A 26,778-nucleotide genomic window follows, 5' to 3' on the forward strand; every position below is an offset into this window, starting at 1 on the left:
GTCTCTATAGCCTTCTCAAGATTAATTTATGTTCATCGGCACACAACCATAATATCACACATTATAAGAGCCAGCTATAGCTATCTGGAGGACATTGTATGGATGTTTTAGCTTCAGTGGTTCGGTATTGGGTAAATCACAGTCAACCTCTTTGTGAAAGAATAATTAGATATTGAAAATGATAACTGAAATCAATATCTTATCCGAACCAGTTGAATGATATTGAAGAACGGCTGACACTATTTACGTGTTTGCAAATACTGAAAACCTTGTCGAGCTTCATGTGGACACATTTTACTTCTGATGGAAAAGTAATTTTAAGAAACATATGCGTATTGCCTACCATGAAATTCAGGATTTCGATGGAGCCTTGATTTTTAAGAATACCGATGCAACACGTACACTGTAACTGCCTGTATTATTAAAGGTAGATGAACATATAATACATAACATATGAACCAGAGAAAGAGAAAGTTTGGTCACGCGAAACAGCGCAAGTTTCATAAGTCCTTTAGCAGAATACAGTGTATATAAAAAACACAGCCTTCAAGAACGAACAGCTTGCAGGTCTGGTGTGAGATAAGATAGGACAGGTGTTGATCCTATTTTGCAGAAGGCTGCACCTGACAGAATATTTCTCAAATAATTTCTTGCTTTTGTCCTGGTGACAAATAGCCTTTGGGTCAGAAATCTTGACTTTTATTGTGAGACAGGACCAACAGTCTCCTGAGACACCATGTTTCCGGAAATACTTGTTCTTTGTAAGTTTGTTTGTTTATCTCTCTCTAGTACTTGAGCTGTATGCTGGCTGGCTATGAACAGTCGGGTCATTTATGAGTTCAAATATGTTTGATAGTGAAAAACGATATACTAAGTGATGATAAAATAATGTGTACTAATTGTGTTTCAGTTATGTCCCTGTTGAACACTTCAATCTGTGCTCCAAGTACTACAGTCAATAGGATTGACTCAGAGCCAGGTTTGTATACATCAACAACGACGAAGACTTCCACGACCGCAACTACTGCAACAGCATGAGGGATATTACATGACATTCATTAACCTTGTGTATGTTTGTTAATAAACGCCGTTGTCAGCAATATTCCAGGTATACGGCGGCGGTCTGTTACTGATCGAATTTGGACCAGACAATCCAGTGTTAATGAGCATCGGTCTGCAGAACTGGAATACGATGACACGTGTCAATCAAAGAAGCGAACTTGACAAGCCGATACTGTTAGCCGAATCTTACGACAAAGATTGGTTGCTGAAGATCAATTTAAGTCCGGATCTTCTGGTTCCAACGCTGTCAAGGTGGGGTACCCGGATATTTAAATTCGAGGAACCGGAAACATGATTTCGGTGTGACAAACAAACAAATTAAAAGCTACACAGGGCCTTTATCCTCAACCTAAACACCTCACTTTTATTTACAAAGATCAGAGAATAATTCATGCATGTAACTGATTTCAGTTGGTCCGCTCTGCTACTCCTGTGCAAGTGTGGAAGACCCGTATCTGTGTAACGTCACCACACAGTGTGGATCTTATGAGGTAGGGTCAAATTGTCATAGACGTTACCTCAGTAGAATAGAGCCCTTAAGTAGGTCACGTTACTTCGCGAGACCCTACAACTCCATGTGGCAAACAACGTTTCACATCTGTTCGAACAGTCCCGTGCATATGGTTGTAAGGGGACAGTAAGGGACTGATGATCCTTGCATATTTCTCATAAAACCATCCCCACATCAAACCATCCTGACAAATATTACGAATGTCAGCAGGTAAATATAGCTGTACAGTGGGTCCAGTCGCCCAATTTTGAGCCAGAACTGGTTCTTGAATATGCGCTTGTCATCAGAAATCTGGTACCTGAAGTAAGCTGGGGTTCGTCTCGCATATCGCAAGTTGGCGCGCGCAAAGGGAGCCGGGAAACCACCTTTGTACCGGAAGTAGCGCCTCGCTAGACTTACATTCCTATAGTCTGGTGGACACACAACCTGGTATCACCTGTGGCGTCAGAGTGAGAGTATTAAGGGCGACTCATTGTGGCTGGCTATAGATCACAGAGGTATAGATCACAGATATCGGTAACCGTTAAATAAATATTACGACTGTCGATAAATATATGCCGATAAAAATGCAAAAAATAACTGAAAAAATGAATACGTTGCACATCATTGGTGAGTGGTGACAAGCTCAAGCATTGATTAAAAACAAGCAAATGGAATGAATATAATTTACAAGATGACCAAGATGGTTTGTAATGAATCTTGAATACTGGTCAATAAGATGATTTGTAATCAGTCTTAAGTACTGATCAACAAGGTGATTTGTGATGTGTCTAAAATGATGGACAACAAGATGATTTGTAATCTGTCTAAAACACTTTCCAACAAGATGATTTGTAATCTATGTTAAATAAAAGGCCAAGAACATCATTGGTAATCTGACTGAAATACTGACAAACAAATTATCTACCCCTTACCTTCCTTTGCTGTCTTCTGTTTCAGCAATGTTACACAGATGAGTATGCAACAAGTCCTGTATCGAGTATTTTCAACGTCGGATGTCGAAGGATTTCAGTTAGTTCATATGAATAATATGCCTTTATTCATATACTTTTATTTGAGATCGCATCGGCAGTTTCTTAGTTTGAAACTCATGTCTGGTGGACCTGTCGTGATATTGCTGGAATATTGCTAAAAGCGGCGTAAAACTAAACTCACTCAACTCACTCACTATTCACTGGTGGTGGGATAGCCTAGTGGTTAAAGCGTTCCCTCGTCACGCTGAAGACACGTGGTCGATTCCCTACATGGACGCAAGTTTTGAAACTCATTTCTGGTATACCTGTCGTATTGCTGTATTATTGCTATTGCGTAAAACCTCACTCATTCACTCAGTCACTCAGCCACTCACTTAATCTCCTCATATCGTTGTGATAGTAATGTAATGCTTCCTTAAATAACATCCATTCGAGATGGCGTTAATTCATGACAACTGTGTACTTACAAGATCAGTAGACAACACGCATATCCATGGTATGCTCCAGGAATGTTATTCGGCAGTTGTACGAACATCAAGAACGATTGACGAAGAGAGACTCAAGTGCGAGGAGTGTTGCCATGGCAACCTGTGTAACAACGGCGGCTGCAGTTCAGGGCGTATGTTTGACTAATCCTTATTTGGTTGTTTATTGATATGTGTGTATAATAACTGCTCATAAATCTTAGATTTCCTGTCCCGTTTTGAGTTAAGATAAATAGTGGTTTTGTATGCTTTCAAGTTTCTTGCGAAGTCAGTCACACGTTATCTTAGAAATTACACTTTGTCTAAGAAGACACATTGCGTGTAATTTTGGTTGCAATGGTAAGGATATCATAATTCTAAGGTTGTGAAGACAACTGTTATGGATAAAAATTTGCCGTGACAAAAGTTGTAGGTAATCCCTACAGAGCCAGCAAAATATAACATTTGATATTTTCAATGATACGTTACATTGAGCAAAACAAAGGCTAAATGACTCGAATCTACAGTAAAGGGTCACAATATAATATCAACTCATCGAAGTTCTGGTGCCAGAGAGAGAAACATTTATGCAGAATGTAGCACAGAGAGCTGTCAGGCAGTGGCTATGTAGATCCAGTAGTCTGTTTGTATTTCCGTGTCGACAACACGGCAACTAGCCATTATATATAAAGTCAACATTTCATGAAAGTTCGAGCACATACGGCCATCACCATCACCGTAGAATGCTCTAGACCAGCCTCGTGTTTATCTCATAACATAATTCAAGTGAGATAACTCTATAGAACTACCTTAAAGGCCTGCCGATAAATTACTAATACCACTGAAAATTTATCATGCGGAATGTGACCCATATTAAAAACATTAAATGTTTTGACCCAGTAATAATTATTACTTAATTAATAATACAATTTACAGAAGTTACTCTCTCCTAACACAAAAAGGTTGTCCTAAGAGGCGACTAACGGGATCTGTTGTTTAAGTTGTAAACGTCGTAACACTACAAATAATAAAACAGCTCTAAATCAGAACACCGTTTTGTCCCTTTCGTAGCTGCCAAAGGCAACGTGTGCTACAAATGCAGCTTCATAAACGACCCACAACTTTGCAAACATGAGGCCACGTGTCTCGCTGATGAGGTATGTCGACTTTCCCATCCAAGTCCTTTCCTGTGGTTGTGTTACATGTTATATAAATGCAGGAAAGAGATTTTGATATGCCTGGTACAATGATGCCGATTAATCTCATTAACATGCTCAGGGTCCTTTCACTCTCTACACACAGACCAGATAGCGAGAGGGGCTTCTACGGGAAAGAACTGTTCGTCTAAAAAAGACAATACAATGATCAACAGCATGAGCATCAAGCTCAGTAATAGCTGACTCCATTGTCTATACAGTGTTCCCAGAAATTATTGAGAAACTCTTTGTTTTTTTTCTAATGATGCTAAGATTGGAAAAAGGGCTTTCACTATGCACTAAGCATACTATATAAGGGAGACAACTCTTGAAGGCTTAGAAGGCAGCTCATTACGTCAAGAGTTATCTCCCTTGTCTGAGCAGACGGCTTCCTGTGTTGACATGGCAGAATTTACAGCAAGAGAGAAAAGAAAGCTCATTCTAGATGATTTTGAAAGGGGTGAGGCTGATGCTAAAGTGTTAGCTTGTAGACATGGTATTCCTCTGTCTACAGTATACAGAACTTTGAAGAATATTCAAACAGGAACCGGGATAGAGCACAAAGCAGGGGCAGGTCGGCCTAGGAAATTCAGTGTTGTGGATCGCCGAAGACTTGGGCAGATTGTGAGTAGGGGCAAATTGAAAAGTGTTGAGAACATCAGAAATGAAATGTTTAGCAGAGGAAGTCCTCAGGTATGCAATGAAACAGTTAGGCAGGAATTACAGAGACTTAATTGGGTGAAAAAACGTGGAATTCCCTCGCCGTTGATGAAAGATGCACAAAAGGAAAAACGTTTAAACTGGTGTCGGGCTCATGAAAATCAAGATTGGGAAAATGTTTTCTTTTCGGATGAAAGTTCTGTTTGGCTTTTCCCTAATTGTGTGAAAATTTGGACCAAAGATACTGTCAAACCTATCTACCAGCGACCAAAACATAGCCCGAAGTTTCACATGTGGGGTGGCATATCGGCTCGCGGAGTGACGCCATTGTATGTTTTCACGGGAAACTTGACAAAAGAAAGATACGTTGACATTCTAAATGGTCACCTTCTTCCGACAGCACAAAAATTGTATGAAGATGATTGGATTTTCCAGCATGATAATGACCCAAAACACACTGCGCGCTACACAAAACAGTGGTTGTCGGGCAAAAATGTTCAAGTTTTAGACTGGCCCAGTTACAGCCCAGACCTAAACCCAATTGAGAATGTGTGGGGAGTCATGAAGGACAGAATAAACCAAAAGGGACTGAGAAATATGAAGATATGAAGGCCGAGGTGGTCCAATATTGGGATACCCTGTCACACGATTACCTACAAACTTTGATGGGTAGTGTGCCTAGGCGTATTCAGGCATGCATTGCTGAGCGAGAAGGTCTAACAAAGTACTAAAACAAGACTGAGACTGTAAAAGGATGATGTTGTAACATGTTTATGTAAGTAAAACGCCAGAAGTTAATAAAGTTTAACGTAATGAGTTACATGACGCAACATGATTCGCAATAATTTCTGGGAATACTATACATGACAATAACTGAGTATCATCAAACTGTATGCCCAAGGAAAATACATATAAATTATTGACGTGTGGGGTTGATTTGTGTTACTTCAATGCGCATTTTCAAGATTTGGTCATATATATTCATGAAAACGATCAAGGGAACCATGAAAGTACAACCGTTCCATTTCCAACATTCCACCCACAATTATCTCGCGGCCACATGTATGACATTTGTTCCATTTACCATCCTTATTGGGACATCATCTTCATTTCAGCAATGTTTTATAGAGAAGGTGCTGACACAGAACTTCCGCGTCAAGTATACTCTTGGCTGCGTCGACAACGTGGTGAGTACAATACTGTTAAGAAGGACAAAGCTACCGGGGTGCATATATTGTTATGGTGCTTTCAGCAGTATTCCACTTATGGAGGGAAACTTTCAGCAGTAACTCATGTTTGCCGTAACGTAGTCAGACTCATACCATCGTATCCCACATGCATAGATTGATGGTCATACTGTTGATTGCTGGATTATCTTGTAAAGCCTCGATCATGTACTGACCGCCGACATGTGGCTGGAATATTAATATGTGCGGCGTAAAACACCAAACAAACCACCCAATGTATATCTATTGTAAACCTTTTGGAGATATATATTGTGGGAAGTTCATTTTACCGTGCTACATACTGAGACATGCCACTATCATTGTGTATGTCTTCATTTAAATAACTGTTGTTTTTGGCTTGTTAAGGAATAGAGGCATTTTTATGCGTTATTGTTAACAATCTGTGAAAGGTTACAACAAGGTGGTCGGTCTACTCCAGGATTCGCCACATGTCAAAGATACTTATTGTGATGTAGGAATGTGAGACTCTGCATCACTTTGGACGGGCGGTAAGGAAACGGGAATCAGTGCTCTCCACCATGTGTGCCACCTGTTGCCATGGAGATAAATGCAATGATATATGTTCCCCTCAAGGTAGGTCATCAAAGAAAACTTTGACAAAAGAGGTCCGATTTTTTACTTTTTATTTATTTATTTATTTATTTATGTATTTTGTCCAAATGGTTTGAGTTGAATTTGGAAAATTCTTATCTCTCTGTCATCGCCTATGGCGTATGTAAGGTAGTTAAACTGAAAATATGTTTATATTTGCATCCATGTGAAGGGACATTTTCCTGCTTGGTTCTATAAAATTATCAAAAAAGCATGTAAAACATGCGGAGTTTCGCCTTTGAAATGTTTCGATTGCGTTCAAAGTACACTGTCATAAGACTTCCATTGTTCTCGGTGCCTTTGGTTTGGTAGCTCCTGATGTCTTGGCGCTGAGCTGTCTACTGGGAGCACAGCCGTGCTGAAAGTCTGGGTAATGCAAAAGGCTGCAGTGTTGGGTAGTCTACATATTCGAAGGAAAATTCTTCTTGGGTTCGACTAGGCAGTGTTTCCTGGGACAAATCCCATTGGCTGTCTGGGCTGCGTGTAGAGGGGACGTGGGCCCTGAGCTGATGATCAGTCCTGAACTCTCTGCTGCATACTGTAAAACATAACAATAATTTAACCTTTTCCTTAACAAAAAAGCTGTACATTTTGTTCCCTTAATATCATGGCATTGCATTTGTTGCTAGGTTTTGAAACTGACTCTCCTGAAACATCTGTAGAATCAACTCCTAGTTCACTGGGGAGTACGAGTCCATCGGTGACGGATAACGGGTTCTTCAGTGATACAACTAACGGGATGCCTTATACAAGTCCGTCAATGACTGAATACACAACCATCATAGAAACTAGCGGGCTACCATTTTCACGTCCTTCAGTGTCTCAAGATACAATCGAAGTCGATTCAACAAGAAATTTCAAATATACAAGTCCTTCGAGGCCTGAAGATACAACCGTCGTTGATAGAAGTTCCACAATGACTACAGATACAAGTCTACTTGATACAAGTGAAATACCCTATACAAGTCATTCAAAGAATAACGAAACAACCTCCGTGGATGCAACAACTGACGTGTCCTATACAGGTCCTTTAATGACTGAAGATACAACGTCCATGGATACAACAAGTCACATGTCATATACAATCCCTTTAATGACTGAAGATACAACCTCCCTGGATACAACAAGTGACATGTCATATACAAGTCCTTTGATGAATAAAGATACAACTGTCATTGATACAACAAGTGGGATACCATATACAAGTCCTTCGTTCACTAAGGATACAACCATAACTGATATAACTGATACAACAGTTGGGACACACTCTAGCTCACTTCCTGGATCATCCGTTCATGAAGTTACAACATCTCTATCATCAAGCACTGCGTCATCAGCCACGACCCATGGTAAGCATTTATGCTTTTATTAAAAGTGTTATTCCTTGAAACAAATTCAAATGTTTTTCTTCAAGGGTTTTTGAAAACGTACAAAAATAACATCTTATATATGCAAACCGCGCAAGATATTTGTTTCCAATCTTTGATAGTGGTCGATAAGTTCGGTCCCACAAGATTGATGCATGTTAAGGACCTTAAAAAAAGAATGATGCATGTTGCACATAAACACTTCGTTCACACTGATACATTTCTTACAATGCCGAAGGGATCGTATTCATAGGCGCCTGCTTGGTATATTTACCGTAGGTTTTGGGATGTAACTGAATGAAATGCGCTTATAACACGAAACATTTTATCCATGAGGAGCGAGCATCGATTATTGAAAAGTCAAAAGAATTCAAAGTATATATGGATGTATGTTTGTGATTGCCTGCTGCTTGTCAAGAGTGATGTGGTGGGTAAGACTGGGGATTGGGTGGCCTGAATCTGTGACTCGGTGTTAGCTTTAAGCCGCTTTTAGCAATATTCCAGCAATATCGACGGACATGGGCCGCAGATATTGTTCCCCTGAAGGGACACGAACCCGTGCAGACTCGGTTGTTTCAAGTGTGTAAGGAAATGTCTCCAACGACTTATGAGATTAATCACTATTTTAATGTGCTCAGATTGATGAGTTAGAAGCTACGTAAGCTACACCAGCTTCAACATTGCATGACCTCACACGTTTGCATCTCTCACACTCCAGATAACCATCATACTGGTCTACTCTGTTTTCGCTGTGACAGAGTCACAGACCCACGTGACTGTAAATATACAACGATATGTGGTGCAGGTCAGGTGAGTATGGGTACCCGATAGGGTCCGGATTTCGATCATTAGAAACACTCACTTTGGCACCATTACCATAACGTTAATCTGAAGGAGAAATGAAATCCTGACAAATGTCTGGATTAACTACTGTAGTAGTACTTCGACTTATGAGGAACTCGAGCCGTGGGAGGACTAAAGGAGTTCAAACACGTACGTTTAGACAGAATTGTGAGAGGTAATATGGGGTATGGCAGTCGGTAAGAATCCCTTCATATAAACAACCGTGCTCCCTACAGTTACTGACCTACGCAATTGGGTTACGATGTGTCGACCAAGTCAGAGAACCAAAGATTACGTTAGTCGCCTCTTACGACAAGCATGAGTTGCTAAAGACCAATTCTATCCTGGATTTTCACGGGTTGTTGGAGATGGAGGCCGTGGTGAATCCATACCCCGTAGTCTTCGGATTGTGAGAGTCTGTATCACCTGAGTTGAGTAGAATGACACAATGCTTTATCTGTGGCGATTTGCTGTGCAGGGTTGCTTCCCTTTTGACAGAAACCTGACATGACAAAACATTCCAAGGTCGAAAAGCAGTTGTTTCGTCGAAATGAAAACGGTCTTCTTCCTACAGGATTGTGTCACATCGTAAACATAACTGGAACGTTGTTGACGATGACTTTGAGCCAAATCCAACACATTCGCCCTGGTAACATTTCAAGATCGAACAGCAGTTATCTTTCGTCGAAATGAAAACGGTCTTTAAACTACATCCCGTTTGGCTTTCATCCTACATAAATGTGTCACATCTTAATATATCTGGCACGTTGTTGACGTTTAGCCAAATCCAACACATTCGAAATAATGAGTCAATGAGTTAAAATTTTACATTGCTTCGGCAATATTGCTGCCATATAACACTAAGAACAATTTGAATGAAATTTAATGTATGTCTAATAAAGAATTAATTTAAAAAGTATGTTTAGTACACATCCGAAATATACACGCGTACAAGTGTTTATCATGGACGAATATTTGTGGCAGATAAACATATTGGTTTGATAATGTTGAATTCCGTTATTTGCAAATCCATAAATCGTATTTTGGGGGAATTGCTCAGTCATAATCAACAAACAAAACAGGTAATACAGGTATTAACATATCGATTTGCAATTCTGTTTCAGGAGTGTCACGTTGCTAAATATGCAACACAAGGAGGGTATATATATTACAAGCTAGGATGTAAGACTGACCAGGTAGGTGTGCATGAATGAGCAGGATACGCTAAACGTTAAACCAACATCATTAGTGTTTGGTAGTGATTCAAAGACATGTTCATGCAGACTAAGAATACTCTGCTTTCGGTTGTCAGTTCCTAGATTATGAAATTGTTTGTGTTTGTTGTTTTTCGTCACTTTCTCTGTTTTTATGCTATTTCAATAAATATCTCAATGCACCTGCTAGAGCAGGAGAAATGAAAAAAAAAGAAAGCGTAGAAAGCAAAAAAAGTTTGTATTACCTTCTTCCATTCCTCGTACTGATAAAACATATTGAGCACCGTCAAGATATTGCCCCGGTAAAACGGCATAAAAATACTCAGTATTGCATAAGGAATCGGCGTTTAAGATTAAAACACGGAACATAATTTGGCAGATTATCTACCTGCTCTTAATATATTTTAGGAATGTCAAGCTCTCCGAGTTGGTCGCCGAGAAAACGAGGCAGCGTTGGCGGAGAGATGTTGTACAAACCACTCTGGGTGTAATCGGGATATATTCAGTAGGTACAGTATCGATGTACTCGGATATGCTTGAGAGAAAAAGCTACGCTACGTACCATGGCCATGTCAGGATCCGCTCGTCGTGGATTTACCATTAGCCATATAAATTAAACGTAATACTATATAGTGCAGGACGTCTTCAAAATGTACCGACACTTTGAAGGCGAAAACATATACTATGACGAAAGCTAACAAAAAGATGCTTTTTTTGGTGTAAATTTTAAACAATTGACTTGCATTGGCATGTGTTTGTGATGTGTGCCACCGGCGGGATAGAATACGTTCATTCTGGTGAGATGTCCTATTGTTGAGAAATGGTTTTGTTCTTTCGACTTCTTTTGTTTCCAAAACCGAATCTGCAGTTGAAAACGCATCGGATATTGTATTAAATGTGACTAACAAAATGCAGCGCCTGTAAAATACCAGTTTAATCACCTAAAGACCCAATAACTTTACACAATGCTGAAAAAGTCCAACTATGCGGCAGTGTGCTGCATTGATAGAATCCAGTGATTGATACAGAGAGCACCATTCACGTAGTCAAGATAATGGGGACACCAGACATGGGCTTCACATATTGTACCAATGTGGACACATTGAACCCGGGTCTTCAGAGTGACGAGCGAACGTTTAAATCCTGAACCACCCAATCATGTGACACGGCTAAAGATGTGCTTGAGATGACGTTGTACAGGCCAATCACAATGCGCAATCCACTTTGCAATTGCTTTGAAACTCATCGATCAGTATTTAATTTTAGAAAGCCCAAATGGATTAACGTGCGGTTCCTGCAGGGGTATGGCAAGTCCTGCCGACTGCGAGGAAGTGGCATCATGTAGTGCTAGCGAGGTATGTTTAAGTTTATAGAATAGTGAAAGAAATATGGTCACTACGCCACTTTCACCAGTTCTCTAGCTAGATTACAGCGCGTCAGGACCGCTCCTTGGTGTACGAAAGATTGATCATTCAACCTTATTGGGGGCAAGGTGGGTGAGCCGTCAAAGGCCCCTCGCTAATAAGCGAAAAGTACCTGGATCGATTCCCACTTGTGACCGGGTATAACAACCTGGGAACTAACATTATTTGCAGGCTCTTGCAGTACACAACACTGTACCCACTTATCCGATGGTAGGAGACTAGATGGTGGTCACTTGAACACATGCAAACCCTAGTAACGTGCAGTATAATGGGACTAAATACCGCAGCTGGCCCTCCTTGATATACTGGTGTACAAGTACTTGGAAGGCCGTAAAAAGCAAGGCATGTCTCTGTCTCTCTCTCTCTCTCTCTCTCTCTCTCTCTCTCTCTCTGTGTGTGTGTGTGTGTGTGTGTGTGTGTGTGTGTGTGTACGAGTATGTATATTATGTATGTACGTTATTAAGAGCATGTAGGTAGGTAGGTACGTACGTACGTAAGTAAGTAAGTAAGTAAGTAAGTAAGTAAGTAAGTAAGTAAGTAAGTAAGTAAGTAAGTAAGTAAGCATGTGTCGATGATTACATTGAATAATGATTTAGAGGAACCAACTGCAAAGTTTACGCTGATCAAATTACTAGTGGGCATGTGCAAATATCGTGCATGTGAAACAGCTGCGTTTTAGTGTAAACATACTCTTATTCAACATAAATTGAATAAGGATTGGTAAACAAGCCGTAATAGGTATATTTGAATACCTCTCCATTACATTAATATATGAGTACAACAAATAGTATATGATATGCAGCATGATAGGGAAGCAAGCAGCCTGCGTATTTAAGATCATTACTCATTTATCAAACATGCCACTTTATTATAAAGGTATGGTCAGATTTTAGTACAAAGGTGTTTTCAAGTTCAGTTTTGTTTTGATTTCCATTTAAAACAAAATATAAATTATATCCATGAACAAAAAAATCATGCGATATCTGATATTGGAATAATTAGGACAAGTAAAGAAGTGATGTAGAGTATCCTCATAGGGGTGTCCACAGGAGCAACTTGGATCACCTAAAATATACATTATGCATATGCGCATTCAAATCACTGCACCCAAGTCTGAGATGTGAGTGGATATTTTTTCAGAAACGTGTACCAAAGTTTTTATCAAATATTTTACAATTAATTTTGATGACTGTAATAGATTTTTTAACTGACCTGTTTCAATCTCATACATATTTTCTGGCAGATCATTCCATTGTCTTATTGTATCCGGTAAAATCGAATTGTTGTACAAATCACTACGACATCTTATAGTTTGAATGTTATTACTATGTCTTAATTTATAGTCACTTAATTGTGATATTTTTTCAGTCAGTTAAATAAACTGGTGTCATTCGATGTACGGTCAACTAGGAGTTTGTTTCTTTATAATTGAATCATCAATCCATTCTTTCATTGTACTCTCAGGCAGATTTGTGTTGTAATAGTAAAACGAAATTGCACTTCCGACACTAATGATCTTAATGATGTAAGTGGCTATGTCATCAAATGTCATCGTTATATTCTCAGAAAGCTATTGTTAATTGTTTGATATTTGCATGTTTTTCTCCTCACGACTGCTTTATATAACTAAAGTTATTTGTATCCCGAAGGAATATTAACGTAAGCAATACATTGCTTCTTTACCAATCCAATTCCCCTTCAGGAAATAAATATGTTTAAATCATGAATCCTGAGTGTAAATCGGTCAGGGCAATATCATCAAGAAAAACGTTAAACGCATGTTTAAAACACACTTTTCAAATACCTTTGACAAGCAGCTGGTAGGAGCTACCGGTCTGTAATTTTTACATTCATTAACACTGCCTTTTTTATGAATAGGAACAATAGCCTCCTTCCACTGTTGGAAATGTACAATATTCTAATGATAAATTGAATAGATTAGTAAGAGGAATGAAAAGAGATAGAACAACATTTTCATAAATCTGTTTCATAACCTATTTTCTCTGGTCCAATGGCTTGGGAAATATCAACTGATAATAGGATGTCTCTTACTTCTTGTAGTCAATACAATAGAATCGAGAGAATTTTCTGCTTTACATTCAAGAGTGGGAGGATCCTTATCAGGATAATCAATCTGTAATTGGTTAACAAAACTTTCATTAAATATGTTTGCTTTATCTTTGCTATCATTGTTCAAATTATCATTATGAACAAGCGGAGGAAATTTCTTATAGTTTCCAGTTTTTGAATTTTATATACTTGTTCACTAACGCCCACCAATATTTAGAATTGCTCCCTTCGTTGACCTTATCATGTAAATGGGACATCACACATATTTTTCAAGATATCCCCAAGTTCTTGCGTTAGACTATCAATATAATTACATCTAAATATGGTATCCCAGTCCCCGTTGTTGAGGCCACGATTCTTTCCCTCAATATTAGCTAGTCCATAGTAAAACACTGTCCTTTCAAATTTTAAGGGAATTGAATCAGAGTTCCCAACAGAAACAAACACTGGACAGTGATCGCTGCAAAACGGATCAAGCACCCCTGAGGTGCGAGTACAATTAGGGTTTGAAACAAAGATTAAATCAGTTAACGTACTGGGGGTTTGAGTGATTCTTGTTGGTTCTGTGCTAATTTGCTGTAAATCATATATATCAAGATGATTGTCAATCAGGTTGTTAGTCTACTTATGTATATTGATGTGAAAGTAACATGCCATCAATATGCCCATGTGAATGTCATTTCCAAATGATTGGAGTACTAGTTCCCATCTGCGTTCTGGGTGTATAGTTTTGTCATTTATAGTCTCATGACAACAATCTAATCAACTTTACAAATTTGTTTTACTTCGGTATATGTGTAAACAGTACCTTTAAACAATATGAACTATTTTGCAAAATTTAATTTAGAAGAGTTGTATGAAGTTAGAGGCTATATTTGCTCAAGTGAGTCTAAACTCTTGATGGGAAGTACATTTGATACATTGTATCCAGCGTATCCAGGATTTCATTCCCCGGAATCAATCAATCGATATCATTTCTTGCCAAAACGGATAAGTATCTAAAGTGACTTTCCATGATGGGCGTCAAAATCCATGTACATGAAAATATCACTAACAATCTTGTACGTTTAACTGTTTCAGGTGTGTGCACGTACTATCTACGTATCTGACCAGTTCTTTGTTCGATACACTTTACAGTGTATAAATAGAGCCGTAAGTAATGGTGCATTAGTTTCAGACTGTTTACAAAATTGTGGAATGGTCTCTTTAGTGACTTGTTACTAGATTTTAATTTTCATTGCGAATTCACAGCCAGAGACGTCACTTTAGCATAAAAAGTCTTTACAACTTTAACTCAGGCGATAGTCACATTCAGTTAAGCTGCCTATACACAAAGGACGTTTTAGAGCGGTCTTATTCTCAGTCAGATAAATCAATCAAGTAAGTGAGTTAATATTTAACGTCACATGGACAATATTTCAGTCATATCGTGACGAGAACAGATTTGAAATTGAAGTGGGATATGTGCTTATTAAAAAAACTGTCGACAATGGACAATACAACAACCAGAATATCACAGTTACGGATAAAACCATTGTGGAACGGTAAAATATTTGGACAAGACAAGATAAAACACGGGCTATATACATCACCAGCAGCTTAAGACAGATCACCATGCCGGGGTAGATGGGGATTTACAGTACCTTGGCTACCTGCATGGACCCTGGCTGGATTTACACCATCGCTTCAGACACTGGCGATGATAGGAAGATTTAGACAGAATTTAAAAGAACAAACACACTACGACTAAAATGTATAGTTCAGCAACATTGACTTTGAAAGTTGTTGGGACTAACGTACTTAAGCACAGAGAGTTCTAACAACTTTCGCCTGAGCGAATTCAGTTAAGCTATTTAAGCACAAAGAGTACCGCACTGTTGTAACGCATATTTAAAGTACACTACCTTCTTTGATTGTTTTGTGAAATTGTTCTCGTAACGTTTGTATGTCTGAATTGGGGTAGCTAAATTGTTATTGCCTTTCCGGCACATACCCGCATAGAAAGACATCCGTCTCTGTGAAGATTAGAAGTAATACCATTTAGATCTTATCCGAACAAAAACATCCAGTAAAGAACATAAGGAGCGTCGGTCTACGCAGCTGGGGTACGATGACATGTATAGCCTAGTCAGCGAGCCTGACATCCCAATCCTGTTGAACACAACTCAAACCCAGATGTTCTCGGGTCTGACGTAAAATCACACAGAGCATACACACGACCAAATGCAACAGATGTGACCTGTCTCCAGTGTACAAAACATTTTGTCTCAGTGCTCGAAAGAAACAAGATGTCTCGGGAAATCAGACTGCCTCAACCTTGAGTACATAGTACATTATATAAAATATATTGCCCGTATAATAAGCAGGCCTAATAACAGTATATCACATATGTTCACATAATGGAGGGGCGTTTGTGTAACCTTGTAAAAGCGTTCGTTCGTCACGCAGACCGAGCAATGTCAATTCCCTACATGGGTACAATGTGGGAAGCCCATTTACCCCGCTGGAATATTGCGAAGAATGTCTAAACCCAACTCAGTCACCCATTACATAACGACGACCTGTGAATCGATGTGAGCAAGTTTGTTCCAGTGGTTGATGTCTGACAAATCCTCGCGGTTGTGCTACGATAACGATGCACTGTTCAGTTGTATATACTATAGCGGAGAACCGAACTCTTTCAACAAATATGCTGTATTTATTCCAGGCTTGTGGCGGTCGTGTGTTACACAGGGCTCTCTCTGACGATGAAAAGAGTGATCTGTGCTGTGATACCAACTACTGCAATATGGCGCACACGACCAACACGAAATGTAAGCTTGATGGTTCAGACATGATACTGAATGGCAATTTTACGATGCTTTTTTATTTGTAATTCGTTTATCATGATACTTTCCTACACAGCTGTAGGGGAGAAACCCATGTGGGATATATCATATCAGACATATTTGTGACATCAAATTCCACGTTGGTGATTGGATACTCAACGGTGATGACCTAAGGTCAGATAAAGATGGACTACTTTCTTGATTGTAAGTCAGTGATAGTGTAAGTCCTAGTGATAGTGTAAGTGAGAGTCCTACTGCGGTCGAACGCGCTTACATTCCTAGGGCCTCTCTGGTACAGTCGAACCCCGTTTACTCGAACCCCACATATCCGGAAACCCCGCCGAAACGAAACTTGCGTTCACTAATTGTACTCGCTTAACCGGACCCCGCGCTTCCGGACCCGGACGGCGAATTTTCAAACTATTCACGTAGATTTCCATTGAAAAATGATCCAGTTATCCGGACGGAGAGATCTGTGCACACGTGCATGTGTATGTGTCACGTCACGTTTACCGCATGACTATATGATTTCATTCTTAATCTATGGGAAGGCATTTGGTGTGAGTTAATTGATTAGCCATCAAAACACTAGGGACGCGTGTCACTCACACCCGTGTATATATGTCATCTCAGTGAACCTTGACAATTCACTTATGTGACGGAAAAGTCAGTATGAATGATGTCACTTGAAGGAACTGGTAAGCAGTTTTCTGTAAGACATGTTCTAGAACCGCTATGTTAATGCGTAATTGTGATCACGAGAAAGTTAAAACATACTACCCTTTAAAAATGTACACTCACTAGTGTAAATGTAGCCACTTACTTCAGTCGGTTGTTCTAAAGTAGATGATTATACTGATTACAGGTACTGTTCACATGTGAACTGATGTATTGAAAAACACATTCGTGTCGTTGAAAAAACTATTGTCATCAGTTCAATATATTATGAAACTCAGTTAACAATATTGTTAACAGAATTGTTAACAATATTTACACCAAAAAACAGCTGTTCACATGCATGACATTTGCACATGCTTTTCAGCAGTTTGATGTAATTCTCGCGTAATTCATCTGCATGAGATTTGACAATAACATTCCCCCAAGCTAGTGGAGAAATTCATCTTCGATATAACCATGTATATTTACATAACATATAGTGAATGCTGTTAGTGAATGTAAACTTTTGATGGGTGGTGTATGTGCTGTTTCGATCTTGGAATATGTAAGACAAAGATGTCCACACTGCAAGTGATTTTGTGCTTTGGGACGCTCCCCACGTAATGGAGAGAGTGAGTGAGAGGTTTACGAAAGCTAAGCTATATGGCTGCGGTCTGTAAATAATCGAATCTTGTCCAGACAATTAGGTGAGCACCCATTTACGCAAATGAGATACGAAGAGCAAGACTGACCACCCGATCCCTTTAGTCTCCATTTTGCCAAGCATACATTTTTATTAGGTTACTGAAGTTACATGGTGAAGTTCTAAGCGGTCTTTCATTCAAGACAAACATACATTATCTAGCCTGGTCTAGAGACCAAACATATGGACGGATCGCACAAACGCACCATGTTTCGCTGGTCACAGAGAAGCATGCTTTTTCACGTGCGAGCAGACCACGTGATCTTGACCACGTGGGACACTGACGAATCGATCAGTGTGTTGAACAGGATTGTTTGAGTAAGGTGACTTATCGTCACGATTTGTATTAGCTTGTCCAGGTAGGATGCAGTTATATAGTTAAATAGAATTTTGAACAGACAGTTCATTAAATTAGAAGTAGCCCATATGTAGCTGTAACAGTGCAGCAATCTTGGAATACTAATAGATAGTATAGATAATAGAATTTAAAGTTTCATATTAAGTTTCTTTCCCCATTATAAGAGATTCACGTTTAGTTCCCCATGTTTGTTGGTTAGATTATTTCATACAGTTATAGCCAAGAGAATCACGTTTTGTTCCCCAAATAGTACACACAACTTTTCAATTCCACTGCGCACCAATGGTAGCAGAGCGTGGTTTTCTGTTACATTAGATAGAACCAATAGAAATAGAACTTATTTGAAATTTAGACAGATAGCAAGCTTCCACCCAATAATGGCGGAAACTGAGACAGCTAGCCAGCCTAGGGCAACAACTTCGATAACTAGATGTCTGTCGGAGACAGACGAACGTGTTCGAGTGTTCGTGTTAAAACAAAAAAAGGCAACAGCCAAATCGAATTGTACCAAAGCTCGGAATAAACTCGTTTCTTTGATAGAAAGTGATGATCTACCACCACAGAAACAGGTAAGGGATAGCATAGATCACCTGAATGAGCTTTTTGTGAAAGCAATAGATGTTATGCTGGAACTTTCAAAGGTTTATGTTAAACTGGACGATCGTGAGAACGTTAACAAGTTGGATCACGAACTTAGTAGATTAGAGGAGGAAAACAACACAGTTCTTGAATCTGTAGAGAGATATTTACAAATTAGATCTGAATCTAGCAGATCAGAACTAAGCTCTCTTTCCGGTAAGGGGTTGCATAGGCTGTTCAACGAGGGTGTCCAGCAACAAAGTGTTGTGTCTCGGCGACAGTCTCGTGTTGCATTTAGGCAGCAATCTGAGGAAGCTGCCCATGAACGTTTGATATCTAAAGGACCTAACCAAGGTAAGGATGATAAGCTACCGCTGCATGTTAGTGAAACAGCACGCTCAGGTAAGTCTGATAATCAAGCCATAGGGAACGATATGTGGAAACAGTTAAAGCGTGTTTCCATACCTGTCTTTTCTGGTGACGTGAAAACCTACCAAAGTTGGAAGGCTGCCTTTATGACTTGCATTGATCAGTCCCCAGCTACACCTGAGTATAAGTTGTTGCAATTACGCCAATATCTGTCGGGGGAAGCCTTGAAATCAATTCAGTCTTTAGGTCATAGTTCAGCAGCTTATGATGTTGCTCTGGAACGTCTTGAAAGGAAATTTGGTGGGAAACGGCGACAGATTGCAATCCAAAATGAGGAAATTAGTAATTTTAAGCCAATCCGTGAGGGTCATGTTGAGGATCTGGAGAAATTTGCTGATATTTTGGATGTTGCAGTCGCAAACATGAGAGAATCAGATAGGGTAGAGGAGTTGGGAAATGGTCTCCTTTACGTCACTTTGTTGAAAAAGATGACAGAGCCTATGGTAGCACAATATCAAAAATGGGTGTTTGAAAGGGACAGGCAGGAGTCAGTAGAGACTCTTAGAGAATGGATAATGTTAGAAGCAGAATTTCAGATTGTGGCAAAGGAGGCAGTACGCGGATTGAATACACAAGGTAAGAGATCAAACCCCAAACAAAAAATGTCTAGCACATTTGTCAGTGATGTTATAGTTTGTGGCCTATGCTCTGGACAGCATGAGATTTGGAACTGCAAGACTTTCAAAAGTATGCTTGTTCCTGATAGATGGAATGTAGCTAAACGACTGAGGCTTTGTTTCCGTTGTCTCAAGGGCAATCATCTTGGGAACAGCTGTCGTCAAAATAGGGCATGTGGTATATCAGGTTGTGCAAAGAATCACAACAGATTATTACATAACACAAACCTCAGGCCAAATGAACTCAGTGTTGATTCTACTAGCGGCAACCAAGAGAAAAATAAAGCGGAACCACGGGTTGTTGAGCAGGTGGTTAAAATGGGTCATGATGAAGAGCACACACAGTCTAAAACACATGATCAAACCGAAATATCTCATGCAACAATACCACCAATGTCAAATAAGTTGATAGGTCTTCGCACTGTTCCCGTGGTACTAAAGAACGGAACGAAGAGCATAACAGTAAATGCTTTGCTTGATGATGCAAGCACGAAGTCGTACATCAATGCGGACATTGCAGCTGAGTTAGGATTACAGGGTGAACCACAAAAGATCTTTGTAAATGTTCTCAACGGTCACACAGAATCGTTTGACACAAAACCAGTAGAATTCAAGCTTGAAAGCATCAGTGGTGATTTAGCTATCCAGATGTCTGCAATGACAACGAATGCTGTGACTGGCAATTTGCAAGTGATAGATTGGCAAAAGCATAGTCGCAAATGGGCACATTTGCAAAATATTCCATTCCCAAAAGTAGCTAAGCCTTACATGGTCGATTTGCTTATTGGTGTTGATCAGTTAGATTTGCATCAGTCGTATAGAGAAGTAACTGGACATCCAGGTGATCCAGTTGCAAGACTTACTCCACTCGGATGGACTTGCATTGGACGCTTGTCTGATCAAAGTAAGTTTGAACAAAGTAACTTTGTCAGCTCATTTTTCATAGACAACAGAGATGTTGAGCTGAATCAGTTACTGCACAAGTTCTGGGAAGTACATGAAGGAAATACAACATCTCAAATAAAGCATGATGATGAAAGGGTTTTACAAACAGCACATGAAACACTCACACATAAAGATGGCAGATATGAAATAGGCATTCCTTGGAATGAAAATGTTCATTTGCTGACTGACAACTATGATATGGCTGTTAAACGTCTGAACAGTACTGAAAAGAAGCTGTCTAAACATCCACATATAGCCAAGGCTTATGATGACATCATTTCTGAGTATTTATCAAAAGGATACGTTCGCAAAGTTCAACAAGATGAACCACTTAGTGAAACAAAATGGTATCTTCCTCACTTTCCCATTTTACGTCCTGACAGGAGTACCACGAAGGTTCGTATTGTGTTCGATGCATCAGCTAAACACGAAGACCTCTCTTTAAATGATGCGATACATGCAGGACCTAAGTTGCAAAGGGAGCTGTTTGATGTTCTGATGCACTTCAGAAGGTATCCGGTGGCAATTATTTGTGACATAGCTGAAATGTTCCTTCAGATCAGTATGTCACCAGATGATCGACCTTATCATAGATTCCTGTGGAGGTCAATGGATATAACAAGAGCTCCTGAGGTGTACGAGTTCTGCAGGGTTGTGTTTGGAGTTACATCCTCTCCATTCTTGGCCCAGTTTGTGACACAGGAACATGCACGAGTTCACATGAAAGAATATCCACTAGCTGCAGAAACTGTCATCAAATCGACATATATGGACGATAGTATGACTTCAGTTGAAGAAGTGGAAAAGGGTATAGAACTCTATGCACAGCTGAAGGAACTATGGTCTAGGGCAGGAATGCATGCAAGAAAGTGGATGTCAAATTGCCTTGAGGTTTTAGATGGCATACCTGAGAAGGATAGGGTGAATGAGGTTGATCTCAACAGAGGACATTTGCCTTCAGTCAAAACTCTTGGCCTATTGTGGAAAGCCACAAGTGATTGTTTTACATTTAGGGTAAACTTTCCCATCACTTATGAGAAGATATCAAAAAGGGTTTTCCTGAGATATGTTGCCAGGCTTTTTTATCCTTTAGGATTCATAGCACCATTCATTGTTACTGCCAAAGTGATCCTGCAAGAGATGTGGATGGCAGGACTTGATTGGGATGATGAAGTAGATGGGGTCTTAAGAGATAGGATAGTGCAATGGCTGAGAGACGTGACTGGTCTAGAATCAGTGAAAATTCCCAGGTGTCTGTGTAGTCACAAAGATATGACATCTCTGACTTTGCACACTTTTGTTGATGCCTCGCAAATAGCATATGGAGCAATTGTGTATGCAGTGACGGCTTACCCAAATGGAGACAAAGTGAGCAGAATGGTAGCATCTAAAAGCAGAGTTGCACCACTGAAAGCTGTCAGCATACCCAGACTGGAGCTTATGGCAGCTATCCTAGGTCTGAGATTGGCATTGAATATCACGAAAGCACTTGATGTTGACATTAGGCAGGTTGTCTTCTGGTCAGACAACATGAACGTGCTATGCTGGATTAGAAATAACAGCAGAATATTCAAACCTTTCGTTGCCAACAGGGTGGGTGAAATTCATGAATGTACAAGTCCGTCACAGTGGAGATATACACCTAGTGAGGAAAATCCTGCTGACTTGCTTAGTCGAGGTGCCACAGCTCAACAGTTGGTTACTTGTTCATTGTGGTCGTCAGGGCCGTCTTACTTGCTGAGAGATGAGAGTGACTGGCCTGAAACTATGCTGAAGTCATCAAAAGAAGATGACCTAAAAGAGATGAAAAGAAATAAGCTTCAGGCAGCAAGTTTTCTTACTGTGCCGTGTGACTCATGGCGACTGGAACCCTCCCGATTCTCCTCGTGGAGAAGACTCACACGAGTGAATGCATGGGTTCACAGGTTTCTGCACAATTGTCTAGCATCAAAAGATGATAAACTCGAAGGAGAATTATCACCAGATGAAATATGTGACGCTGAGCACCGAATCATCATGAATATGCAGAAGGAATGTTTTCCCAGAGAATATTCAGCATTGACTTCCAGAGAGCCATTACCTCCAGGGTCGAAAATCTTGAACCTTCATCCCCAGATGGATGACAATGGACTAATGAGGTTGAAGGGACGCTTGGAATATGCTGAATATTTGCCACATGATACTATATTTCCAATCATTTTGCCAAAGAACAGTTGGGTGACGACGCTTATTATCAAACATTATCACGATGAAGGTAAGCATATTGCTGGAACAAACCAAATCTTAGTTTCGCTTTCAACGAAGTACTGGATAATCTCTGGCAGGGAAGCGATTCGGTCTTGGGAGTCGAAATGTGCAAGGTGCCGTTTAAATAAGACAAGGCCTGTTCAACCGATTATGGCACCCTTGCCTAAGATGAGAATGGGGGGTTCACTTCGAGCCTTTACACAGAGTGGAGTAGATTTCGCTGGGCCTTTCCTGACCGTTCAAGGTAGAAGAAAACAAAGACAGAAGCGTTACCTCTGTCTGTTTACATGCTTGTCTACTAGAGCTGTACATTTGGAAATGGCCTATGGATTGGATACGGACTCTTTTCTGAATGGTAAACAGAAGAGGGCTTCCTGAGTTGGTAGTATCTGACAACGGTACCAACTTTGTTGGTTCTGTTAAAGAATTGAAGGAACTTTTGCTCCTCTTTAATGAGAGTACAGTTAGACATTCACTTGCAAACAAAGGAATAAAATGGTGCTTCAATCCCCCTCATGCATCACATTTCGGAGGGGTGTTTGAAACCATGATAAAGGTTGCAAAGCGTGCCATATTTGCTATTCTCAGTGGTGGAGATGTCACAGATGAAGAGCTGATGACAGCTTTCACTGGAGCAGAGGCGCTTATCAACTCTCGCCCCTTAACTTACCAGTCGGCTCATCCTCATGACAGTACACCTCTCACACCAAATCACTTCTTACACGGACAGGTGGGCGGGTGTTCGCGCCTGACACAGTTGACACAACAGATTTCAACCCACGTAAACGGTGGAGAAGAGTTCAGGAGTTGGTGCGTCACTTTTGGTGCCGGTGGATGAGGGAATGGTTACCAAGTCTCAATACTAGACGAAAGTGGTTCTCTCCTCATAGGGATCTTCAAGTTGGAGATGTTGTTTTAGTCATATCTCCTGATGCGCCTCGTGGAAACTGGCAACTTGGCAGAATACTAAAGATCTATCCAGGGGAGGATGGCCATGTTCGTGTTGTTGATGTGAGGACTAAACAGACGGTTTTGAAAAGACCAGCAAACAAAGTATGTCCATTAGAATGGGCATCTTCGAGTGAAACAAATAGCTTGGGTTAGTTTTTAGACAAACATGTTTCAGTCTATGATTGACAGAGGTCAATCATGGAGGGGGGTATGGTCTAGAGACCAAACATATGGACGGATCGCACAAACGCACCATGTTTCGCTGGTCACAGAGAAGCATGCTTTTTCACGTGCGAGCAGACCACGTGATCTTGACCACGTGGGACACTGACGAATCGATCAGTGTGTTGAACAGGATTGTTTGAGTAAGGTGACTTATCGTCACGATTTGTATTAGCTTGTCCAGGTAGGATGCAGTTATATAGTTAAATAGAATTTTGAACAGACAGTTCATTAAATTAGAAGTAGCCCATATGTAGCTGTAACAGTGCAGCAATCTTGGAATACTAATAGATAGTATAGATAATAGAATTTAAAGTTTCATATTAAGTTTCTTTCCCCATTATAAGAGATTCACGTTTAGTTCCCCATGTTTGTTGGTTAGATTATTTCATACAGTTATAGCCAAGAGAATCACGTTTTGTTCCCCAAATAGTACACACAACTTTTCAATTCCACTGCGCACCATAGCCTATTTCAATTTCTTGCTTTCAAATACAAATAAAGAAGTAATAATTATTTATTGACACAACTCACAACTGTCTTATTGCAGTCGCCACATTTACTTCGGAAGGTCCTACAAGCACAGCTGCACCAACATCCACAAAATAGGCGACCCACCCCGTGGAAAAAACTTTGTTCCTGAGTGCATGTGCAAATGAGCATCTGAAGGACGTCAGCGAGGCAATGTTAATTAGCGGACTACATAACAGACACATTTGTTTACATGGCATTACTATGGAATCCGAGAAGGGACATTGTCGCATTGCCGCGTTGTCGCCCTCCCAAAAACAAGCAATATGAGGCAAAAATTAACCAACGCGCGACAATGCGACAATGCGACAACGCGACAACGCGACAACGCGACAACGCGACATTTCGCCTGTTTGTCGTGTTGTCGTGATGTCATTTTCTCTGTTCCTCCAAAGTGCGACACGCGACATAGCACACTTTTCAAGGTCAAAATATGTCTCCTTGTCGCCCTGTCAAAGATATGTAAGAATTCACCAAAACGCGACACGCAACAATGCGACAACGCGACATTTCATCAAAATGTCGCGATGTCGCACTGTCGCGTGTCGCGCTTTATTAAAATATTGACCATAGTATGCATTTAACTGAAACGCGACACGCGACACGCGACACGCGACAATGCGACAAAATGTATGTCGCGTTGTCGCCCTTTTTCTTACAGGTGCGCATGTGTAGAAAGTCAATTAATCTACGCATGCGCAGAAAATGTTATACTCTATTCCAGACTTCACTGGTCTTTCGTTACCTCCAATGGTTTTTAAAATGAAGTAGTGCTCGAAATGGCAATGGGCCTTCTCTTCTTGAACTTAATGCAAATCTTTCTTTATTGTTTTACATATTGCAAATGTATTTAGCCATTCAAGTGTGTTCTAGCAGCAAAACGAATTAGTAGCGCAACTATTCATTGTAATCACGGCTCACTGTTTCCCGGTCATTCAAGGCGGGGCAATTTGATGAGCAGACTTAGTGTCTTAGTCACACCAGATAGTTATTATCATACGTTCGAATCCCAGCACCATACACATTCATCACTCTGGAGATTTCGATGACAGGTTGTGATTACAGGTTGTGAAAAACTAAAATATTGTTAAAATTCAAGCCACATCGGCAAATTCATCAGATGATGTCCTGGAATGGGTTACTATGTTCCATAGTGTGGCTCCTGACAGTTTCATGGTACAGTCCTGTCCGACACTGATGAATGAGATCTGCCTCTGTTCAGCCAGCAGTGGATGGATACCAAGTAGAATACGATATCACTTAACCACCCGTCACCTCAAAGACAGTTTAGGTCGGCTTTGAACGTGATAATGGGGAAACGCCTTACGAATGGACTGTTAGCAGTAGGATATTAGAAACAATGACATAACTTGGTAGAGTTGCGTACACTGGTAGTGCCAGAAACCAGCTTTCCCTCCCTCACTCCTCTCACTCTTCTCACCGCTTCACTCCACTGACCCAAGGTTTATTGGTATAAATAGCACGGTATTTCATTACAATGATGTATTGTGATGCCCGTTTTCATTTCTGTTTTAATCCTATATTATTAATCCTGCAAACTGCAACAAATGGGTCAGTCTGAATAGAACCATTCCGTTCAGTAACGACACTCAACCAATCTGGACTTCACGGCTAGATGTACGTTCATTTACTATTGTTCTGATTTCGATCCCTGGCTATCTGAAAACTTTAAAAATGTCGAAAATAATCATGCTTGTGATTCTTTTTTCATATTCCGCCGTAACTATTAAACTTTTGATGAAATGTCGTATTCACGCATTGTCGCGAGTCGCGCTTTGTTAAAATATTGACTACAGCACGCATAATGAGATCTTGACTAAAACGCGACACGCGACACGAGACACGAGACACGAGACACGAGACAGTGCGACAACGCGACATTTTGATGAAATGTCGCATTGTCGCATTGTCGCGAGTCGCGTTTTGTTAAAATATTGACTACAATATGTATTATAAGATATTAACTAAAAGGCGACACGAGACAATGCGACAACGCGACATTTTGATGAAATGTCGCATTGTCGCACTACACAGCAACATGGATGTTCATTTATCATTGTTCTGAGT

General features: G+C 40.2%; 2 protein-coding genes across 4 annotated transcripts in view; one reads left to right on the forward strand and one right to left on the reverse strand.

Annotated features, from left to right (window-relative positions):
- Positions 1-26,778, reverse strand: part of LOC137273594 (tubulin beta chain-like) — a 142,928-nt gene that overhangs the window by 112,816 nt on the left and 3,334 nt on the right. The gene's annotated exons all lie outside the window — the stretch shown is intronic.
- The window catches only part of LOC137273590 (papilin-like), a 32,354-nt gene continuing 6,167 nt past the window's right edge, over positions 592-26,778 (forward strand). For 2 of the 3 annotated variants that reach the window (XM_067806344.1, XM_067806343.1), the window contains exons 1-15: positions 592-761; positions 911-979; positions 1,474-1,553; positions 2,513-2,584; positions 3,055-3,166; positions 4,083-4,168; positions 5,983-6,054; positions 6,570-6,687; positions 7,335-8,054; positions 8,791-8,882; positions 10,040-10,111; positions 10,538-10,634; positions 11,396-11,484; positions 14,704-14,775; positions 16,331-16,436. In XM_067806344.1, the coding sequence (XP_067662445.1) occupies positions 737-761; positions 911-979; positions 1,474-1,553; positions 2,513-2,584; positions 3,055-3,166; positions 4,083-4,168; positions 5,983-6,054; positions 6,570-6,687; positions 7,335-8,054; positions 8,791-8,882; positions 10,040-10,111; positions 10,538-10,634; positions 11,396-11,484; positions 14,704-14,775; positions 16,331-16,436 (1,882 nt within the window). In that variant the 5' untranslated portion in view covers positions 592-736. Of the gene's footprint in view, positions 762-910; positions 980-1,473; positions 1,554-2,512; positions 2,585-3,054; positions 3,167-4,082; positions 4,169-5,982; positions 6,055-6,569; positions 6,688-7,334; positions 8,055-8,790; positions 8,883-10,039; positions 10,112-10,537; positions 10,635-11,395; positions 11,485-14,703; positions 14,776-16,330; positions 16,437-24,709; positions 25,773-26,778 lie in introns of those variants that run through there. The other variant, XM_067806342.1, reaches the window with a different exon arrangement.

Source organism: Haliotis asinina, chromosome 2, assembly GCF_037392515.1.
Source record: "Haliotis asinina isolate JCU_RB_2024 chromosome 2, JCU_Hal_asi_v2, whole genome shotgun sequence".
Lineage (NCBI taxonomy): Eukaryota > Metazoa > Mollusca > Gastropoda > Lepetellida > Haliotidae > Haliotis > Haliotis asinina.